At 37.2% G+C, this 18,871-nt stretch overlaps 1 protein-coding gene across 1 annotated transcript in view; it reads left to right on the top strand.

The window, feature by feature from the left end:
• Positions 1-17,263, top strand: part of LOC107087440 (alpha-1,6-mannosylglycoprotein 6-beta-N-acetylglucosaminyltransferase B-like) — a 32,987-nt gene extending 15,724 nt beyond the window's left edge. The window contains exons 2-5 of the mRNA XM_015379011.1: positions 6,459-6,575; positions 9,346-9,420; positions 15,818-16,080; positions 16,598-17,263. Coding sequence (XP_015234497.1) covers positions 6,459-6,575; positions 9,346-9,420; positions 15,818-16,080; positions 16,598-16,796 — 654 coding nt within the window. The 3' untranslated portion in view covers positions 16,797-17,263. The remainder of the gene's footprint in view (positions 1-6,458; positions 6,576-9,345; positions 9,421-15,817; positions 16,081-16,597) is intronic.
• The last annotated feature ends 1,608 nt before the right edge of the window (positions 17,264-18,871 follow it).

The following is an 18,871-nucleotide window of genomic DNA, read 5'->3' as shown; positions in this document are numbered from 1 at the left end:
GTACAATAATATAAAATATGCAATACTTATGCTAGTGCAAAAAGGCAGATGGTAATGGCAGCAAAAAAAATATTATTATTATTACCAATTATGTAAGATATAGCATTTGTAACAGTAACAGTGCAAAATAACAGTAAATAAATAAAGTATTAATAGTAGTGCAGGAGACAGTTTGTCCGGAGTGTTTTTTTTTTTTTTGAGGTGGGTCAGCTTCCTGACAGCTTGGTGGATGAAGCTTTCTGCGAATCTGGTGGAGTGGGCAAGAGCCTGAATAGACAGACAGTCTATGAAAACACACACATGCACAAAGTCTCTCTTTCATGCACGCACATGTCCTGCTTTAATCCAGATTCTGACGAATGGAAATGGGTCGAATTTGTCCAGAGGAGGTCCGTTGAGGTCCACCAACAGGAGTGAAGACATGCTGTCTACGCACAATCTGTTCCGCGCTGGCCGTGTTATTAACTGCGAAAAAACGCGTTGGCTAATTTGCATACGCGAACATGATTGGCTGGCTCCACTTTGCAAAAAACAGAGCATATTTGTGAATAAAGGTTTTGAAATTTAATACTGGACATGTTGCGCTAAAAAACATTAGTGACAATTAGTGACCATTATTGACAAAAAAATATTAAATTTTTAAATTTTTTTGAGACAATTTAAGACCCCGTTTAAATTTTGCTTTTTAAGACTTTGAGGGGGTCTTATGGGTTAATCGGGGGGGTCGAGCCCCCCCGGACCCCCCCGTATTTCGCACTTTGGTCAGCGGCATGGTTAAAAACTCTCTAAGGCCTACTGTCACACCAAATCAAGATGATCTTGAATGAGAAAATGTAACTTTTCTAGAGTCTTGTCACCCTTCAGTAGACGGCTAGCTTGAATGTTATCTATTGAAAAAAACTCAATGAACAAAAATAGTTGTTTTAATGGTTACTGAGTCAGATATGTGGCGGTAATGTTTGGTTTATCTAAAGGTTTTTATCTGTTACTGTGTAAATGGGTTTGGCTGGAATTTAAGGACAGATTCTAATAGATCTGCAGGGTGGGGACTATAAATCTGATAGGAGTTTCATTTTTAANAACTAAATTTAGGATAAGGTTAGGGTTAGCTATGCACTGGTATTCTTAAGGTTTAGAGTCATTTTCAGGGATAGGGCACACTTAGAAGGGATTGAAAGTGACTGAAGAACAATCAAAGTCAGCACATGATCCTCACAATCACTGTTGACTGTGACTGGCTGGATGTGCTCTCTTCATCCATTTACTTGGGAGTTGGCTCAGAGCTCGCCTGCCTGGCTGTGTGTCTCCTGGACGAGGCCGTGTTTTACAGTCGCTTTTTGTCTCTCTGCTTCTGTCTCCTTTAACCCCAGTCGGCCTCGGCAGATGGCCGCTCACACTGAGCCTGGTTCTGCTGGAGGTTTCATCCTGTTAAAAGGGAGTTTTTCCTCTCCACTGTCACTACAAGCATGCTTAGTCTGAGGGATTGCATCTGAGTCAATGAGTCTATGCAATCAATTGCTTTTCCTTAGATAGAAAACTTTAAATCAATCTGAAAGTATGATCTTGTGAACTGTAAAGTGCCTTGAGATGACATGTGTTGTGAATTGGTGCTATATAAATAAACTGAATTGAATTGAACTGAAACTACATATAGCGAGATCATAATGTGTGTGTGTGCTGTTGTGTGTGTAAATTAGATGCCTCTTTAACATAGATGCAAGCGTCTTCAAGTGTAGATAAGCCCGTAGTTTATGTTCAGAGGGGGGACAACTGAAGAGAACTGTACATATTTGTTGGTGTGTTTATTTGTGAATAATATGTTGATAATGAATATCTGATCCTGTAGTTAGCTGTACAGAAGCAACACATGGCACAGCACTTTGAACACTTATTACAATAACACCTCATCTGCAGACAATGGACTGATAATACTGTAGTTGTCAGAAACTGAGTGGACTGTTTTATGACATTCATCTTATCTTCAGTTGAAGGAAGTCCAGTGGAATGATTATGGATTTGAGGAGTGGATTTATAGAAAGGACTCTGGATGACAGACTAGGGTGCAAACAAAATATAACAATAATGCTGTTTACAAGAAGGGACAATGCAGAGCCTATTTTTAGAGGAAACCCTGGTCTTTCAGTGTGGAGAGCATGATGTTCTTGCTTAAGTCTGTTGTGGGGAGTGTGTTTTTTTCACAACACTGTAAACTAAAACTCAAAAATCTTCTAGCTGAGGTTTATTCAATTTTGCTAAAACAGACCACAATGAAGTAACGTTTCTTTTCAATTTGCACTATAACCATTTATAATGACTCTTCAGTTAGTTTAACATTTAACTTTGCAAAAGGGTTTAATACAGTTTTACAGAATTTGTCTGTAAGACAGATACCGAGTGTTTGCTAAATCGAATGAGCTCAGCTCACTCGGCTGATTTACAGTAGAATTTTGGTTTGCATAAAATCCACACATCTTGATATTAGTCTCATCTGTTCAAAGGATAGGTTTCTTAAGATCTAACTTTGCAAACATGTCAGCACATTTTTTGTATAGGGAGAATAGACATACTCCTCATGAAAGCCTTCTAAAGTAGGCCATACTTGTTCCTCCTTTTTTCTAATTAAACTGTCATAAACTTTAACATTTATCATGCTAACTGAGGTCTGTAGAGTCTGGGATGTCGCTTTCGGGTAGAAGCATTTCTAGATGCAGAACCAATTAAATCACATAATTTTTCATCATAAAGACAGTGTCTGCTGCAAGAATTTTCTGTTACAAATGTCACATTGACCTCCTTTGCGAACTGGTCTTTTTTTAACACTGGCATGCTACTCAATATAAAATAACAAAGAAGAAATGTTTGTGTATTATCTTTGAATAAAATATACCTCCTTATGTAAAACTTAGTAATACTTTATAAAGTTTAAAAAATGGCACTGTATCTGCATAAAGCCGACATTTGAAATGTGTGCTACTACTTTATTTACATCTTGGGAACAAATATTTTGTTTTTTTTATTGGTGCTGCTGCCTGAAAGTTCTTCCATGTACCTCTATCCTCCAACAAGCTTCACTTCTTCAGTTGGAACAAAACAGAAAATGAACTGCAGCTTTTTTATTCTGCTTGCCATATATGAATTTGACCTCATAATTTGTATGCAGCCAAGTTTCATAGTCATTTTGGAATGTGGTGCAATGAATTCTGGTGATAGAGATCTTTGACATGGCCTTACTGATGCATTAGCTACCTCTGCCACCATTCTGCTGCTCTCATATTCCTCTAAGTTCACTCTAAGTTCATTCTTTTTATTTTTAGTCCTGCTTTTTATAATCCTTTATTTTTATAACTGTTTGATTTTTAAGCAAAGCATAAAAACTTTTATTTCCATGTATATTATTATATTAACAAACATTAAAAGGTTAATTACCCATGGTTTTGAATGAAATACAACTTTCAGGCTCAGTGCAGTAAAACTCAATTCTACATAAAGACTAAATTGTAATAACTGTTTTTGATAGTTTTCCTTATTCATTGGGCAGAGCCAAAGAGAAGGGTCGGGCCTTGCCAATTAAGCACCCCAGACACAAATATGTTTTATCATCCCCTTCCCGACAAGAACCACAATCCACCCCAAAAATAATAATGCAGTATTTGCTGGTGGCAGAAATTTATTTCAGGTCCAATAAACATTATTTCTCACTTAGAAATTTAGCTAAATGATTTAAACACAGAAAGAATCAACAAGGAAGCTATAAAACACAGATGTTTTATAGCCCCAATTGGTCTGGGTTTCAAAGATACAAAAAAAACACCTCTGAAAAGAATTTAATGGGTTTAAGTTTTACTTATGATAAGCCTTATTAGGCCTGCCTTCTGTCAATATTTACAGAAAAAGTAGGAGTAGACCTTGGTTAATCATAGCAGCTCAAAACACATTGCAATGGAAGCTTTTCAACTATTACAAGTATGACTGAACAATATTAGATTACTATTGGGAAATTGAAACTAGACAGTCTTATATTTCGCTTTAGATAATATTATACCAGCTCCTACATTTTTATTGTTATTATTATTTACATACCGACTACTATATCTGTATATCTGAATAATATTTATCCCAAACCAAGCTAGGTAAATATTTTTTCAAGAAGGGCATTTTGAGGTGATGGCCAGCCAGTTGATGTGTGTGTGGAAGTGTCTGTTGGGTTGGTTGCTACTGGGTGCTTGATAAAGCTAAGCTAACACTCTCTGTGTTGTCTGTCTGGCTGGTATCTTGGTAGCAGGGTGCACCGACTGGAATACTCTGCACTGCTGACAAGGTGTTGTTTGACTAGTGGTTTGTTAAACTCAATAAATAAAACTATATATAGCATGTTAGTTATAGACTGTTTGAAAACAAACAAAAAACTTGATGCACCCAGTGCACCCTAACAGAGCTACAGCCCCCCTACCATTTGCTTATACTGCCTGTAGTCCAGTCCAGCTCTACCAAAGAGCTAAGTTTTATAAACAATGATCATTATTTTCTTTATACTTCTGAGTTTGTTCTTTACAGAGTACATAGGGATAATGTAATGATCAAATGTTCTTAATATCAAATTATTCCATAAAATATACATACGGATATGGTGAGATTTGCTTTATTAATGCACATTATCATGAATCATAACATAGTATTTTGTTATAAACAAATCAGGTCTTGCTTTAGGTTGTATTTTGTAAAACACTTCTTTGATTGTTGTTGCAAGAGGAAAAAAGCAAAGACAAAGCGATGTTTCCCGGTGTATTCAAAAGGCTTAGCTTGTTAAAACGTCCCTATAAGGTTTTTGCATAGACATTTTTAACTTCAGTGTTTTGGTTTATACTGCAGTATTTTGCATTTTTTTCTTATGTTTTTACAGTTTGACCTCAAAGGGAAACTTGGTGAGACATTCGGTCTGAATAAATGTGGAGTTGGCTCAAATGTTTTCCATTCATTAAGTTCAGAAGCAACAAATGCTTATTTATCTTGTGTTAAATAGAACATGTATTCTTGAGATGAACAACCCTCCAAAAGCTCTACTTTTTTAATCATTACTTAAGGCAGTTATCTAAGGGCATCAGGAGCTGTAACTTATATGAGTGTGCTGGGGATATATTTACCCAGTTTTAGAAGCTGTTATGAACCCGATGGCTGAAAAAGCTCTGATACATTAGCATAACTAAAATATGGTTTGTTTAAGTTTCATCATGCCTGCTTTTCTACATGTGAAATTTGTTGCAAAAATATTGACCACTTCACATTACCTCCGATAACAAATCCAAACATTAATGTGTTTTGTTGGGAAAAAATGTGTTAGATTTGCTCAAATTAAAAATTTAGTGCAACTAACTGCTATTGAAACTGAATTGATAACATGCTAAATGGCCTAATTTTGGAAAGGTTTTTATTAAGTTTAAGGACTTCACAGTGTTTTACTACTACACTCATTCAATCACCCCTTCAACATGGTAATAAACATTTTAATTATTAATCATTCCCTTCAAAGATTTGTATATAACAAAACCAGAAAGAAATAAACTTTAGTAAGAAAAGCAAAGGAAGTCACATTTGTCACTCAAGTGCTAGAAGTTATCTGGTCAGACATCATTGAAACAAAATAACTTGACTACTATGCAAAACAATGTGTGAAAGAAAACCAACTAAACCTTTCTCTGAAAAAAAAAAACTCTTACTTTGATGAAACATGGTGGTTGCAGTATCACATTAAGCGAATCTGAGTTAATAGGATGACAGATGAAGCTAAAACCTTTGCAATGCTGGAAAAAAACATGTTGGAGGACCTCAGACACGGGTAAAAGCTTAACTTCCAGCAGGACAACACAACACAAGCTACAGTATATGACTAGAACCCTTAGGGTATGCATGTGTGTTAAAATGGCAGAGTAGTAGTTAAAATTTGAATCTGATCTTTTTATTTAGAAAGACTCTAACATGACTGTTAATTGCACATAACACAATTACAGATGTAATTGAAATTACCCTTTTGCAGCAATAAAGTTTTAATGAGAATTAGGTATTTTTCAAAGTGTGATCAGGTAAAAATATATGTTCAGCTTAAAAATATATCTATATAATGTTAAAAAGTGGTGGAAACTTACCCTCACATTTTACAGTAATAAGCATGAGGGAGACTCAAGGTGAAAGTTTTCGTTTCGGCTGAACACAATTTGTTTCAGTTTTTTTCCTTTTATAGCAAAATTGACACAGGCTTTTTTTTTTTTTTATGCATTGCAAATGTTTGTGCTACTGCCTTAGTGTATCACATTAATATCCCAATAAAAGGTACTGAAGTTTGTGGCTATAAGCTGACAAAATGTGACTATAAGAAAATCCACTAAGAAGAACACTTCATAGTTTAGTCTGAACAAATTACTTTTACTGTGATTTTAAAAAAGTCCTTTTTATGCCTGTCACAGGTGTCCTCTCAACATCCCTACGCAGAGGAGTATATCGGCAGGCCGCATGTCATCACCATTGACTTCAATAACTCTGAAGTATTTGAAGCAACCATACGTGAGATCATGAAGATCGATGTACGTTAACTGCATGTGTTTTCTGCCTAAACTAAAGTGCATGCTGCTACATATTAAAACACATTGTGATTGTAATGAGTTCTTTCAGCTTGCTTTGACCTACTTTTTTGACCCTTCTCTTAATCTTGACAGCTGACATTATAACAGACTGCTTAGCTGGCTTCCTCTCTGCTCTCTTCGCTTCTAATTGTTGCAGATATTGAGTGGCTTCACTGGTAAACTGTGCCCACACCTGGTTTTACACAGCAGCTTTCTGAAGGCTAGCCCCACAGGCAGCGAGCGTTGTTTGCATTACATTGAATGAATCAATCACGCTGTTCTCAATCTGTCACCAGAACAACCCAGAGTCACTGCCAAACTTCTCGTTGTGCAGAAACGCATCTGCACTTCTACCAGCCAGGTGTTTCCTGCTGATAGAGGCAAAACAAAGTACAAGTCGTAACCCTGTTAGACACCTTAAAGTGCTGATTCAACGGGAAGATATTGCAATACTCGACATGCAAAATGAATAATGGCAGAAGAGCACAGGCTGGAGATTATATTATTACACACAAAAACCAAACAGGAATCAGGTGTCACTTATGTTTTGTTGCTAGTAAAAATGAATAAAAAAAAACAAATAAAATCTTAAACATAGATACAAAAAAATGCTATGATTTGTATATATTTAAGGTTTATTAAGGTTATTAGGGTTTGAGGGATTTTTTGATTAGGCTGGCCACTTTCAACTTTAGTCAACAATGTAAAAAGCTTATCTGGCTCTATCACAAAATCTACCCACTAAGGCCTTTAATCATCGTCAACACATCACATCCTGCATTCGGTCCAACAAAATGCCAAGGTCTCAAAGTTCTCAAGGGGCTTTGCGTTTGACTTTTTATAGGCTATGAGCAATGGGAGAAGTTCCCACAGCCTCTGTTGCCAAGCAACTAGTCTGCTTGGTAAGACTTTGCTTTTGTGTGGACATGGTAATTATTTTGTGATGATAGGTGGATTGTGTTACCTTTGGATGGTGCTAAATCAACTCTTGCACACAGTATGCAAAGTAAGCTAGCAAAGCAAAGGTGGAACATTTGATTTAAAATTTCAAATGTAGTAAAGAAAAAAAAAAACATTTTATAAAATCTCAAACAATGTTTTCAGTGTTTTAGCTTTCGAGCAAAACGTAAAATAAATCAGGCAAGAGATCAAGAATACACCTCTAAGAGTATGGTGCATACTTAATGGCAGCTTTTATCCAGATGCCTTACAGTGCTGCATTCACCTGTTTAAGCTGTGATATGCAAGTGTCTATCTACTGTATAACACCACTCACAAAGGACAGAGGTGCTGTATCCAAGAAATAAATGTGAATTAATGTAAAACATTTAGAAATTATCAAGCCTAGATTAGAATTATCTTGAAAATTCCATTCAAGTCTCTACAAATTATTTATAATTTAGAATAAAATAAATTCTGACGTTTTAAAGGCTGCTTAGAAAGGAAGGAGCAGTTAGTCTGACACCAGCATAAAGACAGACGTTAGTGCGTTGAGTTAGAAAGTAGGATTTCTTTTTTAGTAGACATGTCCTTTGTCTTCATTAAACTGAAATCTTAGTGTTTAGCTTGAAATAGCAATTAAAATGATATATACAAAATAGAAATAAAAACATCACAACTGTGAAGTACAGGTTGGGCAGCATCATGTTGTGTTGGTACTGGTATTTTGTTGCTTTTCTTCTAGGGAGTAAAATACCCTTTTTCATACAATATCATTCAAGTAACCAATGTAATATATTTCCCCCCCTCAATTTCCTCAATTTCTGTCTCCATTAAAATGAAGAACTGCTTTAGTAAGTACTCTTGGTGTAAACTTACAAAATCAAAAGCAGATCAAATTAATATTTCCTCCACTGCACAATTCTATCCTACATAAACAAAAGCTCTATTTACAGAAATTCAAATGACCAGACATGATTTGTTTTTCTTCCTTTCAATTATATAAAGATGCCCAAAAGGCAAATTGCAGCCGAGAACAGCTGATGAGGTGCCAGATACATTTCATTTAACTCGGATAAAATAATGTAATAAGAGATAGCTAGAAGCAACAGAACACTAAAAAGAACCATTTATCAATTTAAATGAAGGAAAACACTGTTGGTCTGATCGGAACTATAGGTTGTAGTTTAGCTACCATGAGGAGGATCTAAAGTGAGAAACTACCACAGGAGAACCTGGCAAAATAGCTCATCATTTCAATAAATAATTCCTGATCTCATCAAACTTCAACAGCTTCCGAATGTAGTTTATCTGTCTCGAAAGACACCAGTTTGTTGTGAATCCTCTCAGTCAAGTGTATCAAACAGAGAAAAAAAAAGTTTAACCGATTAGCATCTCAGAAAATTTCAAACCATTTTCTACCAGCAGAACCCAAAAACGTCAAAAGCCCCCCCAATAAAAGCACAAGCATGGTCCAGATTGTATTAAAACACCCTCGTGCTCCAGGATCTTTAATCCATTGTATGATTTATTGATGTAGTCATCGCCAAATATAATAATGAAATTAATTTTCAAGACTGCCACCTTTGATGTATTAGGTCATTGATTTTTATGCGAAACTTGTGGCATGATTTAAGTCTCCTACAATTACACTAATGAATATGTCAGCTGGGAATAACTAGTAGATGCTCAGCTGCTGTAATTACAATGGTTTAGCTCTAAACATGCAGATACATACCAACAACACACTGACTTCCTCTGTTTCTTCTTCATCATCATCAATTTTCTGCAGGTGGAGCCGTTCCTGCCCTATGAATATACATGTGAAGGAATGCTTGAAAGGGTTCATGCCTATATTCAGAATCAGGTGGGTATTCAGCATAATGATGGTTTGGGGTCCAGATTATACACCAATACGCCAAGAGCAAGAGGGCTGTTTTTATATTCTACATCCATACAGTATGCTTTTCTATGTAAATCCCTGTTTGATTTAAAAATCTGCAATATTGCCAGAACACATTAAACGGTGCTTTGAGGTGAAAAATGCAGGAAGACCCCTTAGGAAACCTAACTTTGATGTTGATTTAGATGTTTCTGTAAATACATTGTTTATGACATGAAACACTGGAAAATGATGAAGTTGGCCTCGACCCAGGGTCTTTCTGTACTGGGTATGCATGTTCCCTCTGTGTATGCTGGGTTCTCTACGGGTACTCCGGTTTCGTCCCACAGTCCAAAAACATGACTGTTAGGTAAATTTGTATCTCTAAATTGTCCTCAGATGTGTGGGTGTTCAGGGTTGTGTGTCGCTGTGTGAACCTGCAACAGACTTGCAACTTGCAACCTGTCTTAGGTGTATCCCTAGTTTGGTCCATAGACTGCTGGAGATATGCAGGATGAACCTAACAGATCAGAAGATAATGGATGAACAAAAAAAAAAAAACTTTTCCTCACCCACCGCGGGCGGTCTCCCTTTGTTTCTTCCAAACTCTGGTCCTCTACCATAGGCCTGGGAGAGTGAGGGTTCTGCGCAGTATTTTTGCTGTTCCTAGAACTGCACTTTTCTGGACCAAGATGTTTGATGTATTTCAAGAGATCTGCTGTAACCACTCCTCAAGTTTGGGGGTCAGCCCCGAGTGCCCAAATGACTACGGGCACAACTGATGCCTTGACCTTAAATGTTTTTTTCCAGCTGTTCACTGAGCCCCTGGTATTTCTCTAGTTTCTCATAATCCTTTTTCCTGATGTTGCAGTCACTTGGTATTGCTTTGTTCCCCTGCTTTTTGTCCACCACCACAATGTCCGGTTGGTTTGCCATTACCATTCAGTATGTCTGTATCTGTAAGTCCCACAGGATTTCAGTCATTCACTACCATCTTTGGAGGGGTTTCCCACTTTGACCTTGGGGTTTCCAGCCCTTAATCTTCACAGATGTTCCTGTACACTATTCCAGCCACTTGGTTATCGCTCTCCTTGTAAGCTTTCCCTGCCAGCATCTTACACCCTGCGGTTATGTGCTGAATTGTGGCCTCCTTGCGCAGTCTAAACCTGGGGTCTTGTCTGGTGTGGAACTCTAGACCTGTATTGCTCTGCTACCCACTGTGGGATGTTTGTGTCTAAAAAGAAAAACCACTCCATAAGGTTTTACATTTAAAAAAAAAAAAAACCTTCCCTTCAAAATTTTTTTTTTTTGGTGTTTGTTTTTTCATTTGAACTTTCTTTGTTTGATCATTTTCTTTTTCACTGAAGCAACCTTTTATGGTTGCTTAATAAAGACACAAATCTACCACCATAGAGGTGGAGTACTACTTGTAAATGCAGTTATTTGGAAGAGCACTATTGTAGTTTAGATACTTTTTACTAACTAAAATTGACAACTATGTTCTTAGAGCTTTAAGAGCTGCAGCAGTTGTGCTCCTCAGACAACTGTTAACACTTGTTTATACTGATACTCCATATTTCATGTCATGTGGTGTATCGTGTAAGGTTCTGGATTCGATTCCCGGCCCGGGGTCTCTCTTCATGGAGTTTGCATGTTCTCCCTGAGCATGCGTGGGCTCTCTTCGGGTACTCCGGCTTCCTCCCACAGTCCAAAAATATAACTGTTAGGTTAATTGACTTGTCTAAATTCTCCTTAGGTGTGAGTGTGTGCATGAATGGTTGTTTGTCCTCTTTGTCTCTGTGTTGACCTGCGATGGACTGGCGACCTGTCCAGGGTGTACCCTGTGTCTCACCCATAGACAGCTGGAGTTCTTATTGGAATTGTATTGTTTTTTTTCATTAGAGATGGATATATTTTTTGTCTGAACTGTTTTTTGGATATTGCATTGATCAATGTTGAATACATGCCAGCCAGTGGGAACACTCAGATCCTTCATTTTCTGATGCACCTGACTGTGAAAAAACACAAAGGATGATTCTTTCTTACAAAGTTAATGGTAGAATATATTTAGTCGTTTTTTTGGGATAAGTGTATTTATTTCAGCATGTGTTCTGAGAAATGTTGAAAGGATTAGTCATTTATAATGTGTTGTTCCCTCTGCACAGTTTTTTTCTCTCCTGTTGCATTCACGTGTACACTGAGTTGTTGGTCTAAATTTCTATTTAATGAGAAATTTTTATTTCATCACTAATCTTTCTTCCTCACAGCCCGAGTCACCTGTTGCCTTCTTTTGAGTTGCTAGCTGAAAGCAATGTAAGCCTTGTCACTGTTTCCCATTGTGCACTCTTTAAGCTCCACTATAACAGAGATGCATTGATCAATCATTTGCAGCTGAATTATTTACATCCGTCCAAAAATCATTATATTTAAATGATATTTACAAACATAAACCTTAAGCCATGTCATGTTACTCTTTCAAAAGCGTTTGCTCTCACAGCTGAAAGTTATATTTTACCCTCCGCTGTACCTTGTAGCCATTTTTTTGGGTCAGAAATAAATCCAACATGCTAACGCTAACTGTGACTGACTGAGGTCACAAACCTAAATTGCAGATTTCAAGTCAGAGCCCTGTCCCTTTTCCTTCTGCCATTTTTTTTTTTCACTTTGTCTTTTCTCACAATGTAACCTTTATCAGTTTTAACCCAGTGGTGGCTGGTGTGGTTTTCTACAGGGGGGCTATAACTTCAAAATAGACTTATACCAAAAACTAATGAAATGTATACTAAGTTATCACACCAGTATATTTACATGAAAGCCAACAACAAAAAAACAACTTTAAAAAACTTTCTGAAAAGTGCTTTAAATCAGTAACACCTATCGTAATACATGCTGGGTCAGATCCAGATGTTTGAAAAAGGAGGCAGGGAAAGCAGAATAAAATTTCGGCCTTGCTGCATGCAGTTAGCCAAGCCTCATTGCTAAATAATTATATAAACCAGTCAATCAGCCGTACCTTATAACAAACAACTGTGACGTCAACGCTATGACGTGAGGTGGTGTGCAAATAAAGCTGCGTTCAGCTCTGGGCACGGGAGAGCTGTGCCCCGGATTATCCTATCTTTTGCATTGAAGAGGAGCTACTGCACATGTACAACTTTTAAGGATTTCTGCACCCTAGGACGGAAATACGTGACCAATCCATCGAGGAACAAAAAAACTTTACTAGTCATTATTGATTAAATATTTATCTTGCACATGTAAAAAATATATTTCGAAATATTTGAATTTTAGAATTTAATGGTCAGCCACAACTGTTCTAACCCCAGCTTATTTTTACACATCCTTTAGTATTTTCCCTGAACCTATCTACCTTGTCATGTCACTGCAAAGCATCTGCTCTTCCCTTTTCATTGGCAGAGCTACAGTCCAACTTCAATGATCACGCCAGAGAGTCTTATAGCAGCACAGTGATTCTTTAATATGGATAAGCAACTCACATGAGGCCTTTTTAATAACATGGATGCTGGAGACATAACTGAATATAATGCTTTATTTAAATGTTATCTAAACCAAAAATGACGGTGGGATGAAATGGTACTTTGGGCTTGTTTTAGATTGTCTCAGTCCTAGGTTTATCCAGAAAAACAAACAAAAAGTTGTTGTATTCAGCATAGTAACATTTATGATATTGCCTGTGCCCAATCCTAATAAATAAATAATAATTAAATAATACACCTATAGAGTTTCTCAAGAACAAATCTATCAAAACTAGCAATTGCATGCTGATCAAAGGGTAACTGCTTTAAAATATTAAAATCTCCCATTATCATAATTTTCACAAGATTTTAGGCTTGAAAAGGTAACCTTGAGAGGGGGAAGTCAGGTATTGAAAAAATGATTACTGTAAGATCACAGGTAAAAAAAAGAAAAGAAAATTAAACTCCACACATTTTCAAATGTATAAATTAAGATTTGCAGTTGCAATCCTTTCTGTGCCTTGTACTTTTTCATGTACATGCAAAGAAGAGGGATCAACAATGTCACCTGTGTTTAGGAAAGTAGGTGCAGCAGAGATTGTGAGATTGGAAGCTTGGTTATTGCCTGTGGGCATGGGAGCTTGTTTAATAAACGGGTCCAGAGGCCAGAGGGACATGTCAGAGAGATGTTATTACCTGGGTTTTATTAATAGGCCCAGCTAGGGGGGGAAATCTAATCTAGTGACTCACTGCAGTAGAGTTCAGCCTCAACGTCTTATTTGTTATTCGGAAAAATGTTTTGCTCCATGTAAATTGTCAGAACTTGTCAGATACAGTTAGTACTTTCTTTTTTGGTCACATTTAAAACTGAGCATTAATTGTAAGAATGATTTGCAATTATGAACAAATCATACAGATTTATTTTATAGATTAAGTGCAGGCTTAAATGACAACAGGTTCTATGAGAACCTCAGTTTTACCCAGCTGTCGCTACCTCATTGGAGAAGTCTGTCTTGCAAAAGTTTTTCCTCTGCTTTCTTTTTTTCTACACTTTATCAAGTTACAACCATAATCTTTCATTGTTGAACTGGGATTTTATTTCATAGACAAATGCAAATGGTTTCTTTGAGAACTTTAATCATTGAAACCACTCAAAAGGGGGGAAAAGGACCATAAAAGGTCAGCTGGTTGTTGACCAAGTTCTGTATTTACAGAAAATTTAGTTAAAGGAAGAAGTGTGGTAGGTGAAGGTTCACCAGCAACAGATAGAACTGCAGCGCTCATTAGTATGAACCACAGTAGTAAGCGAAGACAAGATCAGAATCCATGTTACTTAAAGTCCATTGTGAGCCTTCCAGAGTCAGTAATGGTTGGGCGTACCGTGTCATTTTCTGGTGTTGATCCCCTTTGTTTTCTGATTCCACAATCAATATTTTTATCTACCAGGAAATTCTAGAGTATTTCATGATTTCCTCTGCTGACTATATGGATGCTGGTTTTATTTTCTACAAGGACTTTGTACCTGCCCAAGCTGCCAAGTTGGTTCAATCACCATTGAGTTCCTCTTCTTGACTGACCAGCAGATTTTCCTGACCTGAACCCAATAGCAAATCTATGGACATAAATCTATGTAATTCAAAACATGAAAGGCCAGACCCTAAAAAAGTCACACAAAGGGATCCGAAGGACACTTTCAAAGCTATGTGGGCTTTCATTATACAGTGCAACAGGACAATTACCCCATACCACGTGCACGGAATTCATGCAACAGGAGCTCAACCAAGTATAGAAAAGGACATACTTTCTGTAAGCATTTTTAATATATTTTGAAGGTCAGGAAAACTGTTGTAGAATAACATCAGTGGGGAATAAGATGTCCGTGCAGGCCAGCAGAATAATTCAGCAGGACTGCAGACCGTCTTTATGCAAATAAACCAAAATAATAGCACAATGACTGAAATTTAAAATTGTGGCATGTTTACAAAAATAAATGAATTTAATATTAACAGAAACCAGAGTACAGCCATCACAGAGCCTTTAAAGAACCAAGATTCAGTGTGTGTGGGTGGACGTGTTTTACCTGCATGTAGGGGACTTACAGGTACATATGGGAATCCTGAGATTGTGAGTTCGATCCCCCACTCCCACAGACTGCCACTCTGGGTCCCTGAGCAAGACCCTTAACCTCACACTGCTTCCCGGGCACCTCACAATGGCAGCCCACTGCTCCCCAAGGGAATGGGTTAAATGCAGAGAAGTAATTTCCCTCTGGGATTATTAGAGTATATAAAATAAAATAAAAAATATATATATATATACATGTATGGTATTATGGTATGGGATTAGGGTTAGATATGTGTTGGTAATAGTTATGTTTAGGGTAAACATAACTATAGAATGATTGGAAGTCAATGAAATGTTTCCATATGTCATGAAAACAAAGCTATGTGTGCAGTGTCATACTGTATCTATTGAAGAGTGTACCTTCATGTCAATACATCCACCAACAGAGGACCATCAGGCAAAAGGGGGACATTTTAAGGTCGCCTCTTACACATCCTTTAAATCGTGACTGCAGGGGTGGGTGGGTGTACTAGTATTAAATTGCTAGTTGCACAAAATTCTGTCTTTTTAATTGGGCTGAACTGAAATGGTTTGCACATCTGCCTTTAGATCTCCCACAACCACACACTTATGGCAGGCTCTTTTGTTGTTTTGCCTACCTATGTTAGGGCTCCTTGTTTGCAGTGATGCTAACTCCAGTGATGCAAAGTGTATTGAAACTGTTTCACTGTAAAAACAAAAAAAAGTTACATTACATTTTTTATTTCTTTGAGACGTTACTGTATTCAACAAGAATTTAACTGTTTTCTTTTTTTGTGACTTGTGAATCTTTGGATCTGCAGGACTTTTGCTCACCCGAGGTTCCCTTTCCTCCAGTAAACACATCGTGGGATTTGCTCAAAGGGCCCTTCCTCCCTTTGCCTAACTCAAAAATGCTTAAATGGGGCTCCAATGCCAGCTCTTTCCCATCATGGCCTCCTCTTACTGCACTCCGGCTTTTGACATCACTACAAGGCCAGTCATGCGTGGAAGCATGCCAGAGTGAAGGACTAATCTGTGAACCTGCCTTGTATCGTTTTATCAACATCAAAGAAGCATTCAGCGCGTAAGATGTTTTTTCTTTGCTATTTGGATAGTTTATGAAAAATATATAGAGATTTGAGGAACATTTTACCACATGTAACTTATAAGGAAATGCTATAAGGAACCCCCTTTACCAAGGGCATGAAATAATTAGATTGGATGATATAAATAAGGAAATAATGCAAACATTTCTTTAAAGCATGATTTAAAACATTAGGTTATATTTATGTTTTCTTTTTAACCCATTTCTCAATTAATCTCATAGATCTAAAACAGCAAACAAAACAAATTTCTAAAACAAAACACAGCAAATGGTTTCATGCCTCATTTGGACATGTACTTTTAAAAAGGGAAAATGCTCTCAGCTCAACCCAACGGGTTAGAATTTCCTCTCTGCCTGAGAGTGTCTGAAGGAAGCACTGTAACATAAATAATAAATATGTATGTCAAATAATCATGGATCTCCTAAGGCGTTTGTGCAGGCATTAATGTCAAATATATTAAAGAATTTTCATTTATCTTTTTCCTTCTCTGCCCAGGTTGGACCTCCAATGTGAAGGAGTAGAATCTGAGATGAACCACCTCTTTCCTGCCTTCTCTGCAGAGCATGCTGAATGCAGCCTACAGCACGATCCTCTATTGTTTAGCTGTGCTGGTTCTAGTCCCAAATACAAACGCCTTTGCCCATGTAGGGACTACCAAAAAGGACAGGTTGCATTGTGCAGGGACTGCTTATGACCAAAGGATGGCCCAGTTCAGGGAGCTTTTTTAAATCATGCTTATTAAGATCTAAAATGTCAATTTAAAAGAAACACTGAAGTGAAAGAGCTGCACTGCTAAAATAGCAACATGGCTCACTTGTCACTGTCCTCAGACTTGCTGCTAATAGTTTCATTGACCTCAGGGAACTGCATGATTGAGTTTTTGAAATAAATGCTTTCAAATATTCATCTTGTTACAGAACTAACAGGCCCTATGAAAAAGAAAATCTGTCTTTCTCAATGACTTCTTACAGAAAAAAAAATCAAAAACGATTGTTTTTTTGCTTTTTTTTTAAGCTCTTGTAAATGTGTGTTTGTTTCAACCATCACTGTACCATTACCGGGGCTGGATATGTCCACAGACACTCCCAAAGACATTATTTAAAGATGTACTATTTTATGTGTCCTGTGGAAAAAAAACATTTGTACATATAGAAGGTGAAGTTTAATAAACCGAAGAGCAAAGTTTTTATCCACTTTTACTGACTGTTGAAGTAGAAAAATCTGAACTTTTTCATGAAATAATGAAGCGGCAACTAATCAGGGGCTGGGTATAGGAAAAGCTTTTTTCAGTTAAAATGGAATACAGAGAAAATAATGTTAACAAAGGTAGAAATAATGAATGCTCTCAAGAGGTTTATAGGTGGCTTTAAAAAAAGCTGTTTTAATTTAGCCCTTGAGGGATTGTTCATCATCCTCCCTTAACTCCAGCAAAGCCCCTGGTCAGTCGCTGCCCACTACCCAGCATGGATTCACAAGGAAGTCCTGCTAAATTCCACCATCAGCTCTGGATGAATCAAAGTGGACTCTTTTTTTCTGATTCTGGGGCTTTTCCAAAAAAAAAAAAATGTTTTTCCCAAGCCGATTCAAAAGTTGTTCACAGAGAACAATTTAGCAGCATTCCTTGAAGTTAAGTTTCACCTGTCCTTTAATGTGATTCACCGACAACAAGACCTTGACGGGAAATGCTATGGTGTTGCCAGGGGTAACGGCAGGTCCAAACTGAAGGGTCTGGGAGGCTGATTGTTTAATAAATATTAAACAATCATTCCAACCACTAAATAAGGTAAACAAGCCTACTGTTACATTCAATACCAGCACAGGAATGACATGTGATGTTATGCAATACTTTTATATGAGGAAATTAGCTCAAGGCTAATGTCTGGTCGGATGGTGACATCATCAGCTGAAATTAGAAAATTATTCTATCTTAAAAACAACATCAGAACAAACAACAGTTTTACCTGCTGAAATACAGTAGTAATGGAGAAGTAGATAATTTATATTCAATTCGGAGCTTCATGGGGGGATATTTGACCTCTAGATGACCTTAAAAATAATCAGTAACATCTCTGAATCACTGCGATGGACTGGCAACCTGTCCAGGGTTTACCCCGCCTCTCGCCCATTGACAGCTGTAGATAGGCACCAGCACCCCTCGCGACCCCAATTGGGACAAACGTGTCAGATAATGGATGGATGGATGGATGGATCTCTGAATCAAAATGTGTTTATTTATTTCATTTTTACAAATGACCATTTTAGATGCACAAACCTGCACTTATGAAGCAGCAATGTTTCAGTCTATTTGCTGAGTTTTTTTGTTTTTTTTTAGGTGGGTGAGCTGTCAGCTTCTTGCAGCTAAAGCTCCTCCAGTCCAATGACCTGTTCCGGTGTGTAAACAATGTGCATCTGAAAAGCAGAGCAGTGAACTCCCAGCGAGGCTGGAACTGATGGGAGATATACCATAATATTGACATAAGCTGGGATTCTGAATCAATATAAAGAGATTCTCATTTTGTAGAGATTATTAGGTAAAGTGAGTTCTGTCCAATATATTCTGTTGCTTGGCCATGGCTTATAATTTAAAAGACAAAAGGAGAAAAGTTGCATTTTGATAACCAAAAATCCAATCTATGTCAAAAGCCCTTTTTGATATATAAATGTTGGATATTGGCTTTTTCATCTATAATCAACTTGTGTAATTCTCCCCACTGTGGCATTACTTTATCCTTCAGTGACCTTTTCCATGTGTATTAGCAGAGGGACCTC

Source organism: Cyprinodon variegatus, unplaced genomic scaffold (assembly GCF_000732505.1).
Source record: "Cyprinodon variegatus isolate N-32 unplaced genomic scaffold, C_variegatus-1.0 Scaffold184, whole genome shotgun sequence".
NCBI classification, from domain to species: domain Eukaryota; kingdom Metazoa; phylum Chordata; class Actinopteri; order Cyprinodontiformes; family Cyprinodontidae; genus Cyprinodon; species Cyprinodon variegatus.
This window is presented reverse-complemented; position numbering and strand designations above follow the sequence as displayed.